We start from the raw sequence: 19,483 nt of genomic DNA on the forward strand, positions 1-19,483 counted from the left end.
CTCCAATAATCTCAGATACAATGTCAATAACCTGTTTCCAGAACGTTCTTACTGCAGTACATTCATAAACCATGTGTACATATGGGCCAATAGTCTTTTGGTTACAGAGAAGGCATATGGGGCTTGGAATCATCCTTAATTGACAGCATTTTCTGGTTGACAGGTAATATCTGTGTATCATTTTATACTGTATCAATTGGTGATTGTGGTTACGCGATGTTAAGGAGATATTATTCCATATTCTCTTCTAATCAATAGTCTGCGTATCATTTTTTAGATCTGCATTCCATACTGCAGAGATGCCAATATATCCGGTTAATTTATCTTGCAGTTTTTTATATATATATGAAGTAGTGCAGCTCACACTGTTTGGACTTAATATGACCTTAACCAATTGATGTGTTGGCAGAGGTTGATTCCAAGGAACTCCATATGTGTGCATGGCAGTACGTAGTTGTAAATAGAAAAAGAAGGAAGAGCTAGGCACATTATACGTATCTTTCAATTCTTGGAAGGACATCAAGCCATTGTCGTTGGTTATGTCAGAAAGATAATGTATTCCTCGGGTTTGCCATTGTGGGAATTGGATTGCTTTTTTCCCAATACGTAGTAACAGGTTATGAAAGATGGGTATGTTACTATGCCAATCTACAGACCAATTGCACAATTTCTCCACATGTTTCCACACTTTCACGGCTTGCCCAATAATTGGTCCAAATGTTTGCATACAGTCATATGGCGACATGGCAGAAAATAAGACATCACCAAGTTTAAGGGGATAGACTATACTTCTTTCAATTTTAATCCAAGGTACATTGGTGCTTTCATCAATCCAGTTTTTCAAGGCTCGAAGCGTGAAGGAATAATAATAGAGCTCGAGATTGGGAACATTAAGGCCTCCACTGTTTTTGTCATATTGTAAAACTTTGTAGCCATTACATTTCTAACTCCTAATGACAGGAAGGCAGAAAGCGCATCATACAAATAATAATACTCGTAATAATAGCAGACATTTTTTAACAATGACCACAATATCATTATTTTAATAAACCAATTGAGGAAAATGAGGAAGAACTGATGATTCAAATGTTGTAGTACATGTAGTAATGTAGTTAGTTCATTATTAGTCGATTTTTTTTGGACGAATGCTCCGGGCCAGTGGTTACAATGGTGGGGCCAGTGATAATACAATTACACCGGCCGGTGGAATTGTGGTTAATTTTACCCTTAATGTCTACCCCTGCAAAGTATCTAATTTAAAATAACACATTTGACAACCTTTCTGAATTTAACAGGGTTCTAGAGTATCAGAGGTTGTTCCTCCACTCGGCTGATGAATTGCAACTCCCTTCCATTTATTCATTTTATCACCCATTTCATTTTGTTATGACCTCTGCCGAAGTCATATCATTTTTAGAAAAATATGATACTTTCATGTAGTACAATCAAATGCTTTTCTGAGCCATCAGCCACCACCAGGCATTATCAAGTTGTATCTGGTGATAATTGAATCTAATAAAAAAATCCTATCCATATGTCTGTTGCAGCTCTTTATGCAATAAGAGACGTCCAATGACGAAGGTGGTGTACAACCTGCTGTCCATGCAGGAGCTGAAGAGGAGGCTGAAGGAGTGCCATCTCTCAATGCAGGGTCCTCGAGACCAGCTGATCAAAAGATACCAGGAGTTCGTCCAGATATACAACGCTCAGTGTGATTCACTAAACCCAAAACCAGGTGAGGGCATTTGTCCATTATTCCAGGGGTGATACTGTATTTATTTGCATTCATGCGTGTATAGGTCGATTTACATGACTTGTCTATGCATCTAATTGGATTATATAAACTTAACCACAATGATATAGTGTGAGGAAAATGGTGTTGACTGAATCACTTAATCATCCCCTCACAGTTCTCATTATACATGCATCTTAGTTTCACACCACTTAGTGAAATCTTCACAGCCCACAGCAATACGCTTAGCTAGACACTTTATATATGATGAATAAGCACGCCACCTCCACCAGATTCAACCTATGGAGGTCTGAGATCACTGTTGTGTTTTAAACCTTTTTATTAAAACTAGAACATTTTAAGATGTGTGCACAAAATTGATCTTACTGGTGTTTTTGAACTGCGACCTAATTGGTCAAAGGCTTTTTATTTGTTTGAGTGCACATTTCATATAAAGGACAATATTTGTGCTTTCCTCCGTCAACAGCTGAAGATATTGCCAAAGATTTGGAGTCCAACGAGAAGATCAGGAATCAACTGAAGGCTAAAACCAAACCTGTGTGTAGTAACTGTTTACTGGGTTTTGTGTGGGCTAGAATTACATGTTATTTTTCTTAAGATAATGTTATATGCCACTTGTGCGCCTGGAGAACATGTTTTAATGAGGGATCGTCACTTCATCGACAGTTGGTGACTAGCAGGGTTCTTACGGTCATTAAAAACCTGGAAAAGTCATGGAAATTCTAAATGCAAATTCCAGGCCCCGGAAAAGTTATGGAAAACAATATATTTCCCAAGGTTTTGGAAAAGTCACGGAAATGTAACTTAAGTTGCATCAAATATAATTTATATTTTAGCTAATCGCCAAAATAGTAATACTATAATGATAATAAATACTAGGGATGTAACGATATACCGAATATCGCGGTAAATAAACGTCCCAATACCGTCGTGAGACTGACAAAATCTACTGCGATTTTAATTTTTTATTTGATTTTAAACACTTTTTTTTGTTTTAAACCTTTATTTAACCAGGTGGTCCCATTGAGATCATCGATCTCTTTTTCAAGAGACACCTGTCCAACAGGGCAGCAAGTGGGTTACAACATGAACATAAACCAACGGAACACAAAAGGACATCGTATTTACAGGGCTACATTTACACACCTAGAGACATTGACAAGTACCAACAGTATATTTATATCTCACCCTGTTAATAAGCCTCACCTTCTTGACAAAAACTGTATTGTGTTTGAAGTGGTGGAGAGACAATGCACAGTTTGACCCTCTGCTGTCACCCATGGCCAAAGCATATCTCTCCGTCCCACTGAGGTGGCGTTAGACTTTTTCGCTGTCCGTCATTTTGACAGACAGGATCGTAAAATGTCCGTCATAATCCCTTATTACCCGTCGGGTCTGAACAGTTCACGAGAGAGCACGCTCGTGAACCGTCAACGGGGGGGGGCGGTGTTATGCCGTGTGTGTGCATGCACCTCGCGGGAGCGCGCACAGCGTAAAGCAAAACCTCTCAGACATGTATTGATCTGTACGGCAAAGTACGGTTTGGAAACCATATAATTTCCTTTTGGAGGGCATGCATAAGACGGCATAACACCAGAGCCTCGCTGCAGGGAAATGTTGGCGCTGTTCCGAGTTTGTTCTAATCTGTCAAAATGACAGACTGCTTTCAGATTTTTCCGTCATTGTTAAATAAAATATTCGGTTAACGCGACCACTGCTGTCCCAGCAACATCAGTACCAAGCGAGAGTTTTTTCCAGTGCAGGGGATATTGTAAATGCACAAACATCCCAGCTTATAAATACCTGGAAATGTGGACATTCTCATATTCCTAAAAACCTGTCTGATGATGCTGAGTGAGTGACTAGTGAGTTTTAGCTGAGTTACTTGAAAAACTTAAAACATTTTTATTTTATTGCAGGGTCTGATTATTAAATGTCCTTGTTTATTTGTGAGATGCAGTGGCACAAAGAAAATGCCTACTTTGGTAGTACTAGTAGGTGCAAACACACTGGTGTTCTTGTTCCAGTCTGTTACTGTCACTTTGTTTTTGACACTTTAAAATACTGCTATCCTACTAAAATGCTGTACAAATCAGATTTATTATTTAATAAAGAAAACATTTCTGAGTAAAAACATTTTTTATTGAAAAAAAAAAATATTAAAACGTTTTTCCCCCCCTTTATTATTCAATATCGCGATAAATACTGTACCGTGGACTTGTTATCGCGATATTATCGTACCGTGAGTTTTTGGTATCGTTACATCCCTAATAAATACTGTATCGTATAGTAATGAAACGTAAAATGGCATTTAACTGTCGAGGTATTTTGCTGGTGAGAGATTTTAGTGGCTTTAGCCTCTAGAAGCTAGTAAGCCTATTTGATTTGTTTTAGATAGGCACAACATGTTTCAGACCTTATTTTCCTGTTCCATGTTAAAATAAACAATTTTCAGTGGTACCGCTGAGAAAGAGTAATTTTTTTGGTCATTGAAAATTAGGTAAAGGTCATGAAGTCATGGAAAAGTCATTGAAAATCATTGGTGAAAAAGTGTATGAACCCTGGACTAGAATGACATGTTATTTGATTTGTTATTAGAATGGGCCATTACATATGGCATTGCATGCAGGTTTGCAAAAAACAATACAGACTACCATTGATAATTTAAACCAAACTACAGGAAAGGTCTTTCTAAATATTATGTTATCATATGTTTATTTCTTTAAGGACTGGTAGTCAATGCTAATCGTCCTGTCTTATTTTCTCAATTCTAATTTCTTGCAGGTCATGGTTTTCACAAAGAATCAGTCTGAGAAGGATATTGATGACGTTCACTCAAACTACAGTAAGATCTTTGTTTTTTTTCAGACACTTCAGGAGTTTGTCTCTGCTGTCAACTGATGAAACTGTCAGGAAATATCTATAATTGGACCTAATAATCTGTGATTTATCATGATTAATCTACTCATAATTGAGATACTAGTATTTGTAGATAGAATAAATACATGTGTGCACTGGCTAGTGCATGCTTCAGCATAATGCCTTTCCTTTATTTTCAACACGTCTTGAGAACAAGTGCTGGTGTGCAGTCCAGTGGTCCGTGCTATTCTTGTATTTTGTGGCAGTTCCTCTGCTTTCTTTTCCTTTTCACTTCAATGCAATTCATGGTAATGGTCCTTGCTGGAAATATAGGAGGAACTTTGAGTCAAACTTGCTAATGATATAGTTTGCAATATTCCTCATTTCCCCAATACAGTTCCCTCATTTACTGTGTGCAGGGTTAGACATTAAGGGTAAAAAGCCACTGGCCCTCCGGGCCGGTGGAATTGTATTATCACTGGCCCCACCATTGTAACCACTGGCAAGCATGTAAGCATTGCTTACGAATGTAAGCATTCGTCCAAAAAAAAATCGACTAATAATGAAGAAAATTAACACATTTGTTGCAATAGTAATTTATGAACTAACTACATTACTACTTGTACTACAACATTTGAATAATCAGTTCTTCCTCATTTTCTTCAATTGTACATATTTGGTTTATTAAAATAATGATATTGTGGTCATTGTTAAAAATTGTCTGCTATTATTATGAGTATTATTATTTGTATAATGCGCTTTCTGCCTTCCTGTCATCAGGAGTTAGAAATGTAATGGCTATGTAGTAGATTAGATTAGAACCTTCATTAGCCTAAACTGCTGGGACATTTCGCCAATACCTTTTATATTGTCTACTCTTCACTTACTTGTCAGCATAGGTCGGCATTGATGTACAGAGCCGACAGAAGACCTTGTTTATATTGGCATCATATTGAGAGGTGCAGCCAGTGACGCGTCCTAAAACCAGGAAGTAAGCTGCTGGTTCCCTCGACAAAAAAGCAATGTGATTTCTCCACAGGGTTTTGGAAAATAGCTGGAAATAAGGTATTTGGAAAACAAACCTGTTTGATAAATGCACGTTTTGTTCAGCCGGATAATCTCCACATGTCTACCCTACTCTTATAATTTTTGAATCATAAATCGAATCGATAGATTATAAAAGGGTTTTAGGACGCGTCACTGCACCACCAGAAGCCAACTCCATCGATCAAGCTGGCTGAAACTTTCTCTCCCTCTTCTTCTCCTCTCCCTGTCACTCTTCTTGAACTCCTCCGGTGACTTTCTTTTATTTAAAGATAGTTTTTTGCCCGGCGCTTGGCCGGTTACCGCTGGTATTAAAAACATGTTAGAGGGTGTCGTTTTTCTCATACTGATATTCTGAACAATCTGTGCTGTTGTATTTGCTGTAAAGTGTCTCTACTGTAGGCTATTTTAATTTTATGTACAGCACTTTGGCTCGACCAAAAATCGTTTATAAATGTGCTATATAAATAAAACTTGATTTGATTTGATGTTGGCGAATGGTTAGGTGGCGCGATAGTCTGTAGTGAAGGAGCGCGCTCCCACTCACGGGAGCCTGCTCGCGCTGCGCTCCGCAGCAAATAGCTGTTTGTTTTTCACCCAACAACAACAAGCGACTCACGAAACGCTATGTTGTAGCGTTAATAAATGAAACAATTTAACAAAATTGCTAGTCAAAATACCAATACCACAGGAAACATTTTTTTTTTTTTTTTAAACAATATTTTTAGTGGCCCGAGCGGGCAAGTGGAAAGTATGTTATGCTGGCCCGGGGTGTCTAAATAGTGCTTCCGGGCCAGCGGGCCATTTCTAATGTCGAGCCCTGGTGTGCATTAAAGCTTTGGTGTTAACATCCCCATTTCAAAGTTATAAAATCTAGACCTGCAGCATCAGACAAAACATAAATGCAAGTTCTTATCTGAAAGACGTGGACCGCTTGATATAATTCAAATTGACACATCTTGTTCACTGATATGGTTGGTAACTGTTTGTTGCTTTCTTCTTTTGAGTGACACCATGTATTTCACAGCTACTAGTACTTGGAAACACTTGGTGCAAACTCCTGCTCTTGTAAGACTAAGGAGGGCTACTCTTAGTACTCTATCACATTCAACTTTTTGGAGTGAGTTTAGAGCTGTGAATCATATTGGGTTCACCACTTAAAAGAAGATGCTAGGCAAAGCAGTAAAGGCAGCATAGCTAGACAATTACTTTCCACTTTGGATCTCCAGTACAGTTCATCTCGACATTTAAGACATTCTCTCTGCACTCGCTCAAAGAATCTTGTATTTCCTTTTCATTGCCTTTTCTTTTTTTTATGCCTTTTTCCTTTTAAAAGAGATATACAATATAGCATGAGACAATGACAGGATTTAAATGAAGCACCTCTGATTTGATTTCCCCACAGGCAACATCAGGTGGTAAAAACGTTGTTCTTTTTATCTGAAGGTTTGTGTTTTATTCCTTTCCTTCTAACTTCTGAGGCAATTTGAAGCCTGGCAGCCCACCTCTGCTTTGAAATTCTGTTGGAAATCCTGTTTGATGATTTAGATTTTCTGTTACAATACCTCAAAGTACCAAAAGGCAAGTCTGTCCTTGAGTTATTAACATCAGGCGAAAAATTGGTCTGGGAAGATTTTAAAAGTCATATCTAAGAAAAGGACCTCTCAGAAAATGCCTTAAGACTAGACACTTTTTCCAAAGATCCATCAATGCATTTATTTTTCCATTTCCAGGCAGCTCTAGTTCAGTAGGAAAATCCTCAAGGGACATGCATTTGGCTTGAGAGGTAATCCAAGTGCATTATGTTATTTTTGTCAATTTGACTAATTATAGTACGGTAATGCAGTTGAGAAGTAGGGTTTGTTCTTCTGGGAACTGAAGACATAGTATACTTTCATGTCAAACTAAATCCTCACGATTTGTAATCTCAATCTTACTTCATTTTCATTTCATTTCCTTTTTATTTGTCCCGCTCATGGTACGCAAAACCAAATGTACGATAATTGCCAAGAAAACATGACTCTACCAAAACACCATTGAGCGAAAAGGAGCAGGGAGAAGAATAACATCTTATGTGACCTGCCTCTTTCTAAAAACAAAACAAAATTAAAGCTGCAAGCAGCGTTGAGCGGGTCTTCGACGTTCCGCAGGCTGTTGTCCGCACGTCGACGTGTGTGTCTAGGTGAGGTCATAATTGACATCGAGCTGTTGAGGGCCGGACTAGGAGCCATCATCTGAAGTCTGGTGCTATTTGGATGATTTTCCATTGAATTAGGACAACATCGGATTTTTTGGCGAGGGATGCGTTTCCATGGAAACGGCATTCGTTGAGATTTCAGATTTCACGTAGAGCTGTTGAGGCATGGACCATCAGCCATCATATGAAGTCTGGTGCCGTTTGGAACCTTTTCCATTGAATTAGGACAACACCGTGTTTTATGGCGAGGGAAGCGTCGCCATGGAAACGGCATATGATGACATCTCATAATTGACATAGTGCTGTTGAGGGCCGGACCATTAGTCATCATCTGAAGTCTGGTGCCGTTTGGAACCTTTTCCATTGAATTACGACAACATGATGTTTTATGGCGAGGGAAGCGTTGCCGTGGAAACGACAAATGGTGAGATTTCAGATTTCACGTAGAGCTCTTGAGGGCCGGACCATTAATGATAGTCTGAAGTGTGGTGGTGTTTGGATGATTGTCCATTGAATTACGACAACATGATGTTTGACGGCGAGGGATGCGTTACCATGGCAACGCCAAATGATGACATCCCATAATTGACATAGAGCTGTTGAGGGCCGGACCATTAGCCATCATATGAAGTCTGGTTGTGTTTGGATGATTTTCCATTGAATTACGACAACATGATGTTTCATGGCGAGGGACGCGTTGCCATGGAAACGGCATACGTTGAGATTTCAGATTTCACTTGGAGCTGTTGAGGGCCGGACCATTGATGATAGTCTGAAGTCTGGTGCTGTTTGGATGATTTTCCATTGAATTACGACGACATGATGTTTGACGGCGAGGGATGCGTTTCCATGGAAACGGCATACGTTGAGATTTCAGATTTCACGTAGAGCTGTTGAGGCATGGACCAGTGATATAAAAGTGAAGATTGGGGGACGATGGGACCGTGTCCATTGGATTTACAGCGACACCGTTGTTTATGGCGAAGGATCCGTTGCCATGGTAAGGCCAAATTAAGTAACATCAGATTTGACCTAGAGCTGTTCAGGGCTGTGGTGCTAAACGTCATGTGAAGTTTGGTGGCGTTCTGAGAATGTCAGTTTGAGTTATGACATCATCGGGTTCCATGGCGAGGGACCGCCAAAAATCGTACGAACGCGAACTTTGGCGACAAATCACGGCTACGCCGTGCGAAAGAAAAAAATTCTCGTGATAACTTAAGCTCTCCCATGTCTCGCGAAGCTACCCGAGGAATTTCGAGGCGTACGATAAAAGTCCCTAGGAGGAGATAGATTTCGTGGGTACGCGAAATAGGGCAAAAAACGCGATAAAATCGCGTTTTTTCGACACCAAATTCAAAATGGCCGACTTCCTGTACGTTATTTTTTACCCTTCCAAGAGGCTTTTTGGTATGATGACATCCCATAATTGGCGTAGAGCTGTTGAGGGCCGGACCATTAGTCATCATCTGAAATCTGGTGCTGTTTGGACGATTTTCCATTGACTTACAACAACATCGGATTATTTGGCGAGGGATGCGTTTCCATGGAAACGGCATACATTGAGATTTCCAATGTCACGTAGAGCTGTTGAGGGCCGGACCATTGATGATAGTCTGAAGTCTGGTGGTGTTTGGACGATTTTCCATTGAATTACGACAACATGATGTTTGAGGGCGAGGGATGCGTTGCCATGGCAACGCCAAATGATGACATCCCATAATTGACATAGAGCTGTTGAGGGCCGGACCATTAGCCATCATATGAAGTCTGGTGCTGTTTGGACAATTTTCCATTGACTTACAACAACATGGGATTTTTTTGGGGGGGGGATGCGTTTCCATGGAAACGGCATACATTGAGATTTCCAATGTCACGTAGAGCTGTTGAGGGCCGGACCATTGATGATAGTCTGAAGTCTGGTGCTGTTTGGAACCATTTCCATTGAATTACGACAACATGATGTTTGACGGCGAGGGATGCGTTGCCATGGCAACGCCAAATGATGACATCCCATAATTGACATAGAGCTGTTGAGGGCCGGACCATTAGCCATCATATGAAGTCTGGTGGTGTTTGGACGATTTTCCATTGACTTACAAAAAGATTTCAGATTTCACCTAGAGCTGTTGAGGGCCGGACCATTGATGATAGTCTGAAGTCTGGTGGTGTTTGGATGATTTTCCATTGAATTACGACAACATGATGTTTGACGGCGAGGGATGCGTTGCCATGGAAACGGCATACGTTGAGATTTCAGATTTCACGTAGAGCTGTTGAGGGCCGGACCATTGATGATAGTCTGAAGTCTGGTGGTGTTTGGACGATTTTCCATTGACTTACAACAACATCGGATTTTTTGGCGAGGGTTGAGATTTCAGATTTCACTTGGAGCTGTTGAGGCATGGACCAGTGATATAAAAGTGAAGATTGGGGGACGATGGGACCGTGTCCATTGCATTTACAGCGACACCGTTGTTTATGGCGAAGGATCCGTTGCCATGGTAACGCCAAATTAAGTAACATCAGATTTGACCTAGAGCTGTTCAGGGCTGTGGTGCTAAACGTCATGTGAAGTTCGGTGGCGTTCTGAGAATGTCAGTTTGAGTTATGACATCATCGGGTTCCATGGCGAGGGCCCGCCAAAAATCGTACGAACGCGAACTTTGGCGACAAATCACGGCTACGCCGTGCGAAAGAAAAAAATTCTCGTGATAACTTAAGCTCTCCCATGTCTCGCTATGCTACCCGAGGAATTTCGAGGCGTACGATAAAAGTCCCTAGGAGGAGATAGATTTCGTAGGTACGCGAAATAGGGCAAAAAACGCGATAAAATCGCGTTTTTTCGACACCAAATTCAAAATGGCCGACTTCCTGTACGTTATTTTTTACCCCTCCAAGAGGCTTTTTGGTTCGTCTCCGCACCCTAGATATGCGTGGCGAGTTTCGTTCGTTTACGTGAAAGTTAAAATAGGGGGAGTTAACGTCAAAAACGGAAGTGGGCGTGGCCTACGCAATTTTTTACGTTAAGTTCCGGGACCAATAACATCTTGCAATTTTGTCACGGCCTGACGCGTGTGCAAAATTTGGTGAGTTTTCACTTATGTTGCGGGGCTCAAAAGAGCGTTTTAAGAATTAAAATAATAATCATAATAAATAATCGGACCAGTTTCAATCATGTTCGATTTAACATTGAGGTGGATGGGACCACCTCACTGTAGGCCGTCCGGCCTACCCACTGAGACATGTCTAATGGGCTTTTGCCCCTTTTTTACCCTGTTTTGAGGGGGTTTTGCATGGTTATCGCTCGCTTCGCGAGCGACTACGATGATTGTTACGATATCAATTATGCGATTTGCAGTCACGTGGGCTTCGCCCACGTGACTGGGCTCACGCGGTCTATCAGCCGACATTATTTACGAACATTTTCGGTGCTTTTGTCGGTCGTTTTCCATGTTTTTTGGTGTTTTTGGCAGGTTTATCGGTCGCTGCGCGACCGATTTTTTCCAATTTCAATAGGGTCTTCGCCGACCTAGGTCTCAGACCCTAATAAATAATCGGTCCAATTTCAATCTTGTTCGATTTAACATTGAGGTGGATGGGAGCACCTCACTGTAGGCCGTCCGGCCTACCCACTGCGCCACCTCTAATGGGCTTTTGGCCCTTTTTTACCCTGTTTTGAGGGGGTTTTGCATGGTTATCGCTCGCTTCGCGAGCGACTACGATGATTGTTACGATATCAATTATGCGATTTGCAGTCACGTGGGCGAAGGGCTCACGCGGTCTATCAGCCGACATTATTTACGAACATTTTCGGTGCTTTAGTTGGTCGTTTTCCATGTTTTTGGGTGTTTTTGGCAGGTTTATCGGTCGCTGCGCGACCGATTTTTTCCAATTTCAATAGGGTCTTCGCCGACCTAGGTCTCAGACCCTAATTAAAGCTGCAAGCAGCGTTGAGCGGGTCTTCGACGTTCCGCAGGCTGTTGTCCGCACGTCGACGTGTGTGTCTAGGTGTCTCGAGGACTCTGCCAATATATTTAGCCATAATTGGCGTAGAGCTGATGAGGGCCGGACCATTAATGATAGTCTGAAGTCTGGCGCAGTTTGGACCATTTTCCATTGAATTATGTTTCATGGCGAGGGATGCGTTACCATGGCAACGGCATACGTTGAGATTTCAGATTTCACGTAGAGCTGTTGATGGCTGGACTAGGAGCCATCATATGAAGTCTGGTGGTGTTTGGACCATTTTCCATTGAATTAGGACAACACCGTGTTTCATGGCGAGGGACGCGTTGCCATGGAAACGGCATATGATGACATCCCCTAATTGACATAGAGCTGCTGAGGGCCGGACCATTAGTCAACATCTGAAGTCTGGTGCCGTTTGGAACCTTTTCCATTGAATTAGGGCAACACCGTGTTTCACGGCGAGGGAGGCGTTGCCATGGAAACGGCATACAGTGAGATTTCAGATTTTTCTTGGAGCTGTTGAGGCATGGACCGGTGATATAAAAGTGAAGATTGGGGGACGATGGGACAGTGTCCATTGGATTTACAGCGACACCGTCGTTTATGGCGAGGGAAGCGTTGCCATGGAAACGGCATACATTGAGATTTCCGATTTCATGTAGAGCTGTTGAGGGCCGTACCATTAATGATAGTCTGAAGTCTGGTGCTGTTTGGATGATTTTCCATTGACTTACAACAACATGGGATTTTTTGGCGAGGGACGCGTTGCCATGGCAACGGCATACATTGAGATGTCCGATCTCACGTAGAGCTGTTGAGGGCCGGACCATTGATGATAGTCTGAAGTCTGGTGGTGTTTAGATGATTTTCCATTGAATTACGACAACATGATGTTTGATGGCGAGGGATGCGTTACCATGGCAACGCGAAATGATGACATCCCATAATTGACATAGAGCTGTTGAGGGCCGGAGCATTAGCCATCATATGAAGTCTGGGGCTGTTTGGACGATTTTCCATTGACTTACAACAACATGGGATTTTTTGGCGAGGGATGCGTTGCCATGGAAACGGCATATGTTGAGATTTCAAATTTCACGTAGGGCTGTTGAGGGCCGGACCATTGATGATAGTCTGAAGCCTGGTGGTGTTTGGATGATTTTCCATTGAATTACGACGACATGATGTTTGACGGCGAGGGATGCGTTTCCATGGAAACGGCATCCGTTGAGATTTCAGATTTCACTTGGAGCTGTTGATGGCTGGACTAGGAGCCATCATATGAAGTCTGGTGGTGTTTGGACTATTTTCCATTGAATTAGGGCAACACCGTGTTTCATGGCGAGGGACGTGTTCCCATGGAAACGGCATATGATGACATCCCCTAATTGACATAGAGCTGCTGAGGGCCGGACCATTAGTCAACATCTGAAGTCTGGTGGCGTTTGGAACCTTTTCCATTGAATTAGGGCAACACCGTGTTTCATGGCGAGGGACGCGTTGCCATGGAAACGGCATATGATGACATCCCATAATTGGCGTAGAGCTGCTGAGGGCCGGACCATTAGTCAACATCTGAAGTCTGGTGCCGTTTGGAACCTTTTCCATTGAATTAGGGCAACACCGTGTTTCACGGCGAGGGAGGCGTTGCCATGGAAACGGCATACAGTGAGATTTCAGATTTAACGTAGGGCTGTTGAGGGCCGGACCATTGATGATAGTCTGAAGTCTGGTGCTGTTTGGGCGATTTCCCATTGAATTACGACTACATGATGTTTGACGGCGAGGGATGCGTTACCATGGCAACGCCAAATGATGACATCCCATAATTGACATAGAGCTGTTGAGGGCCGGACCATTAGCCATCATATGAAGTCTGGTGCTGTTTGGACGATTTTCTATTGAATTACGACAACATGATGTTTCATGTCGAGGGACGCGTTGCCATGGAAACGGCATACGTTGAGATTTCAGATTTCACTTGGAGCTGTTGAGGGCCGGACCATTGATGATAGTCTGAAGTCTGGTGGTGTTTGGATGATTTTCCATTGAATTACGACGACATGATGTTTGACGGCGAGGGATGCGTTACCATGGCAACGCCAAATGATGACATCCCATAATTGACATAGAGCTGTTGAGGGCTGGACCATTAGCCATGATATGAAGTGTGGTGCTGTTTGGACGATTTTCCATTGACTTACAACAACATGGGATTTTTTGGCGAGGGATGCGTTTCTATGGAAACGGCATACGTTGAGATTTCAGATTTCACTTGGGGCTGTTGAGGGCCGGACCATTGATGATAGTGTAAAGTCTGGTGGTGTTTGGATGATTTTCCATTGAATTACGACGACATTATGTTTGACGGCGAGGCATGCGTTGCCATAGAAACGGCATACGTTGAGATTTCAGATTTCACGTAGAGCTGTTGAGGGCCGGACCATTGATGATAGTGTAAAGTCTGGTGCTGTTTGGACGATTTTCCATTGACTTACAACAACATCGGATTTTTTGGCGAAGGATGCCGTTTCCATGGAAACGGCATACGTTGAGATTTCAGATTTCACTTGGAGCTGTTGAGGCATGGACCAGTGATATAAAAGTGAAGATTGGGGGACGATGGGACCGTGTCCATTGCATTTACAGCGACACCGTTGTTTATGGCGAAGGATCCGTTGCTATGGTAACGCCAAATTAAGTAACATCAGATTTGACCTAGAGCTGTTCAGGGCTGTGGTGCTAAACGTCATGTGAAGTTTGGTGGCGTTCTGAGAATGTCAGTTTGAGTTATGACATCATCGGGTTCCATGGCGAGGGACCGCCAAAAATCGTACGAACGCGAACTTTGGCGACAAATCACGGCTACGCCGTGCGAAAGAAAAAAATTCTCGTGATAACTTAAGCTCTCCCATGTCTCGCGAAGCTACCCGAGGAATTTCGAGGCGTACGATAAAAGTCCCTAGGAGGAGATAGATTTCGTAGGTACGTGGAAATAGGCCAAAAAACGCGATAAATCGCGTTTTTTCGACACCAAATTCAAAATGGCCGACTTCCTGTACGTTATTTTTTACCCCTCCAAGAGGCTTTTTGGTTCGTCTCCGCACCCTAGATATGCGTGGCGAGTTTCGTTCGTTTACGTGAAATTTAAAGTAGGGGGAGTTAACGTTAAAAACGGCAGTGGGCGTGGCCTACGCACATTTTTTACGCAAAGTTCCGAAACCGATAACACGTTCAATTTGAGCGACTTCTGACGCGCTTGCAAAATTTGGTGAGTTTTGACATATGTTGCGGGGGTCAAAAGTGCTCGCAATGTTCTAAAATAATAATCATAATAAATAATCGGTCCAATTTCAATCTTGTTCGATTTAACATTGAGGTGGATGGGAGCACCTCACTGTAGGCCGTCCGGCCTACCCACTGCGCCACCTCTAATGGGCTTTTGGCCCTTTTTTACCCTGTTTTGAGGGGGTTTTGCATGGTTATCGCTCGCTTCGCGAGCGACTACGATGATTGTTACGATATCAATTATGCGATTTGCAGTCACGTGGGCAAAGCCCACGTGACTGGGCTCACGCGGTCTATCAGCCGACATTATTTACGAACATTTTCGGTGCTTTTGTCGGTCGTTTTCCATGTTTTTTGGTGTTTTTGGCAGGTTTATCGGTCGCTGCGCGACCGATTTTTTCCAATTTCAATAGGGTCTTCGCCGACCTAGGTCTCAGACCCTAATTAAAGCTGCAAGCAGCGTTGAGCGGGTCTTCGACGTTCCGCAGGCTGTTGTCCGCACGTGGACGTGTCAACGTACGGAGAAATGGTGAGATTTCAGATTTCACATAGAGCTGTTGAGGGCCGGACCATTAGCCATCATCTGAAGTCTGGTGCTATTTGGATGATTTTCCATAGAATTAGGACAACATTGGATTTTTTGGCGAGGGATGCGTTTCCATGGAAACGGCATTCGTTGAGATTTCAGATTTCACGTAGAGCTGTTGAGGCATGGACCATCAGCCATCATATGAAGTCTGGTGCTGTTTGGACCATTTTCCATTGAATTAGGACAACACCGTGTTTCATGGCGAGGGACGTGTTGCCATGGAAACGGCATATGATGACATCCCCTAATTGACATAGAGCTGCTGAGGGCCAGACCATTAGTCAACATCTGAAGTCTGGTGCCGTTTGGAACCTTTTCCATTGAATTAGGGCAACACCGTGTTTCACGGCGAGGGAGGCGTTGCCATGGAAACGGCATACAGTGAGATTTCAGATTGAACTTGGAGCTGTTGAGGCATGGACCGGTGATATAAAAGTGAAGATTGGGGGACGATGGGACAGTGTCCATAGGATTTCCAGCGACACCGTCGTTTATGGCGAGGGAAGCGTTGCCATGGAAACGGCATACATTGAGATTTCCGATTTCATGTAGAGCTGTTGAGGGCCGTACCATTAATGATAGTCTGAAGTCTGGTGCTGTTTGGACGATTTTCCATTGACTTACAACAACATGGGATTTTTTGGCGAGGGATGCGTTGCCATGGAAACGGCATATGTTGAGATTTCAAATTTCACGTAGGGCTGTTGAGGGCCGGACCATTGATGATAGTCTGAAGTCTGGTGGTGTTTGGATGATTTTCCATTGAATTACGACGACATGATGTTTGACGGCGAGGGATGCGTTGCCATGGAAAGGGCATACGTTGAGATTTCAGATTTCACGTAGAGCTGTTGAGGGCCGGACCATTGATGATAGTCTGAAGTCTGGTGCTGTTTGTAGGATTTTCCATTGACTTACAACAACATCGGATGTTTTGGCGAGGGATGCCGTTTCCATGGAAACGGCATACGTTGAGATTTCAGATTTGACTTGGAGCTGTAGAGGCATGGACCAGTGATATAAAAGTGAAGATTGGGGGACGATGGGACCGTGTCCATTGCATTTACAGCGACACCGTTGTTTATGGCGAAGGATCCGTTGCTATGGTAACGCCAAATTAAGTAACATCAGATTTGACCTAGAGCTGTTCAGGGCTGTGGTGCTAAACGTCATGTGAAGTTTGGTGGCGTTCTGAGAATGTCAGTTTGAGTTATGACATCATCGGGTTCCATGGCGAGGGACCGCCAAAAATCGTACGAACGCGAACTTTGGCGACAAATCACGGCTACGCCGTGCGAAAGAAAAAAATTCTCGTGATAACTTAAGCTCTCCCATGTCTCGCGAAGCTACCCGAGGAATTTCGAGGCGTACGATAAAAGTCCCTAGGAGGAGATAGATTTCGTAGGTACGTGGAAATAGGCCAAAAAACGCGATAAATGGCGTTTTTTCGACACCAAATTCAAAATGGCCGACTTCCTGTACGTTATTTTTTACCCCTCCAAGAGGCTTTTTGGTTCGTCTCCGCACCCTAGATATGCGTGGCGAGTTTCGTTCGTTTACGTGAAATTTAAAGTAGGGGGAGTTAACGTTAAAAACGGCAGTGGGCGTGGCCTACGCACATTTTTTACGCAAAGTTCCGAAACCGATAACACGTTCAATTTGAGCGACTTCTGACGCGCTTGCAAAATTTGGTGAGTTTTGACATATGTTGCGGGGGTCAAAAGTGCTCGCAATGTTCTAAAATAATAATCATAAAAATAATCGGACCAGTTTCAATCATGCTCACGCGGTCTGTCAGCCGACATTATTTACGAACATTTTTGGTGCTTTATTCGGTCGTTTTCCATGTTTTTGGGTGTTTTTGGCAGGTTTATCGGTCGCTGCGCGACCGATTTTTTCCAATTTCAATAGGGTCTTCGCCGACCTAGGTCTCAGACCCTAATGAATAATCGGACCAGTTTCAATCATGTTCGATTTAACATTGAGGTGGATGGGACCACCTCACTGTAGGCCGTCCGGCCTACCTACTGGGACATGTCTAATGGGCTTTTGGCCCTTTTTTACCCTGTTTTGAGGGGGTTTTGCATGGTTATCGCTCGCTTCGCGAGCGACTACGATGATTGTTACGATATCAATGATGCGATTTGCAGTCACGTGACGTGACAGTCACGTGACAGTCGCGTGACAGTCACGTGACACGTGACAGTCGCGTGACAGTCGCGTGACAGTCGCGTGAGCCCAGTCGCGTGAGCCCAGTCGCGTGAGCCCAGTCGCGTGAGCCCAGTCGCGTGAGCCCAGTCGCGTGAGCCCAGTCGCGTGAGCCCAGTCACGTGGGCTTCGCCCACGTGACTGGGCTCACGCGGTCTATCAGCCGACATTATTTACGAACATTTTCGGTGCTTTTGTCGGTCGTTTTCCCTGTTTTTGGCAGGTTTATCGCTCGCTTTGCGAGCGACTACGATGATTGTTACGATATCAATTATGCGATTTGCAGTCACGTGACTGGGCTCACGCGGTCTATCAGCCGACATTATTTACGAACATTTTCGGTGCTTTTGTCGGTCGTTTTCCCTGTTTTTGGCAGGTTTATCGGTCGCTGCGCGACCGATTTTTTCCAATTTCAATAGGGTCTTCGCCGACCTAGGTCTCAGACCCTAATAAATACAAATAGATGGTCTGCCCTTCATAATAATTTTTTTTCACAGCCAAACAGTATCTTAGGATACTAAGAGAAACACAACAAAAAATACTTATTTCCCACTTGACGGTTAACGGAAAGAAACAAAACAACAAAAAACAACAACACCAAAACATCACATCTATAAGGAAAATAAATTCAGTCGAGAAGCCATCATTAGAGCCAGCCTCATATACCTTCCATAACAAATTACCAGCAACAGAATTGCTATCTTCAGTGAGTAATTTTGCAGCAAATGGTGGAATGGAAATGTAAAACTGATGATATCTTCATCTGTAAATACTACTGAAGATTGTTTGAAATTGATTCGATAGTGCTACTTGGCTATTTAAGTGTCCTTCTAAGGGTTTTTTCTCCATTTGCTATGTACTATTACTCACAGAAATCAATACCAGGTCTATGCTTTTAATTCTCAGGGTAGAGGTCAAGCTAAAATAGCAGATTAGAAAACATTATCCAAAATGATGTTGCAAGATAAAAGGCTTGTTGGAAACAACTCAGTTCTAACTTAAAAATTGATTGAAAAATGGTTGTGACTCACAGGAGGAAGGTTCTATAAATAGCCGCACTGCTGTGATAACCTCTTGATTTATCAGTGGAGGATGTGGATGACTCACTCCACCAGCATTAGGAATTGGGGAAGAGCAGCACAGAAACATGCACACAGTGAACACACCGGGTGATGCAGCCTTTAATGACTCATTCTTTTAGTGATAATAAGATATGTGGGTGTTTGAGCTTAACAACTGAAAACAAATGTTGTGATTGGAGTTACAACATACAATGCTACTGGGATAGTAAATCCACGAGCATGCAATGTTGAAAATGCAGTAACCCCTATTTTGCATGTTCCAATGCCTGATGTATTCCTTTTTTAAAGCTGTGTGCTGCATCCCTTATGTTTGTGAAATGTACCTGTTGCATGAGATGTTAACATCATGTGTAACTCACACAATGCACACATTAGTCTAATCCTTACAAGCCTGCAAACAAAACTAAAGTGTTACATGTGTACCGATGTGAATTGGGAGCCACACTCACAGGAAAAGCTTTGCAACGGCATTGTCTCATCTATGTGTCATCTTT

At 42.9% G+C, this 19,483-nt stretch overlaps 1 protein-coding gene across 3 annotated transcripts in view; it reads left to right on the plus strand.

The window, feature by feature from the left end:
• rad18 (RAD18 E3 ubiquitin protein ligase) overlaps positions 1-19,483 on the plus strand; it is a 51,716-nt gene that overhangs the window by 16,711 nt on the left and 15,522 nt on the right. For all 3 annotated transcript variants that reach the window (XM_034084157.1, XM_034084156.1, XM_034084158.1), the window contains exons 7-9: positions 1,548-1,735; positions 2,220-2,290; positions 4,538-4,598. In XM_034084157.1, coding sequence (XP_033940048.1) covers positions 1,548-1,735; positions 2,220-2,290; positions 4,538-4,598 — 320 coding nt within the window. The remainder of the gene's footprint in view (positions 1-1,547; positions 1,736-2,219; positions 2,291-4,537; positions 4,599-19,483) is intronic.

Source organism: Pseudochaenichthys georgianus, chromosome 5, assembly GCF_902827115.2.
Source record: "Pseudochaenichthys georgianus chromosome 5, fPseGeo1.2, whole genome shotgun sequence".
In the NCBI taxonomy this organism is placed as follows: domain Eukaryota; kingdom Metazoa; phylum Chordata; class Actinopteri; order Perciformes; family Channichthyidae; genus Pseudochaenichthys; species Pseudochaenichthys georgianus.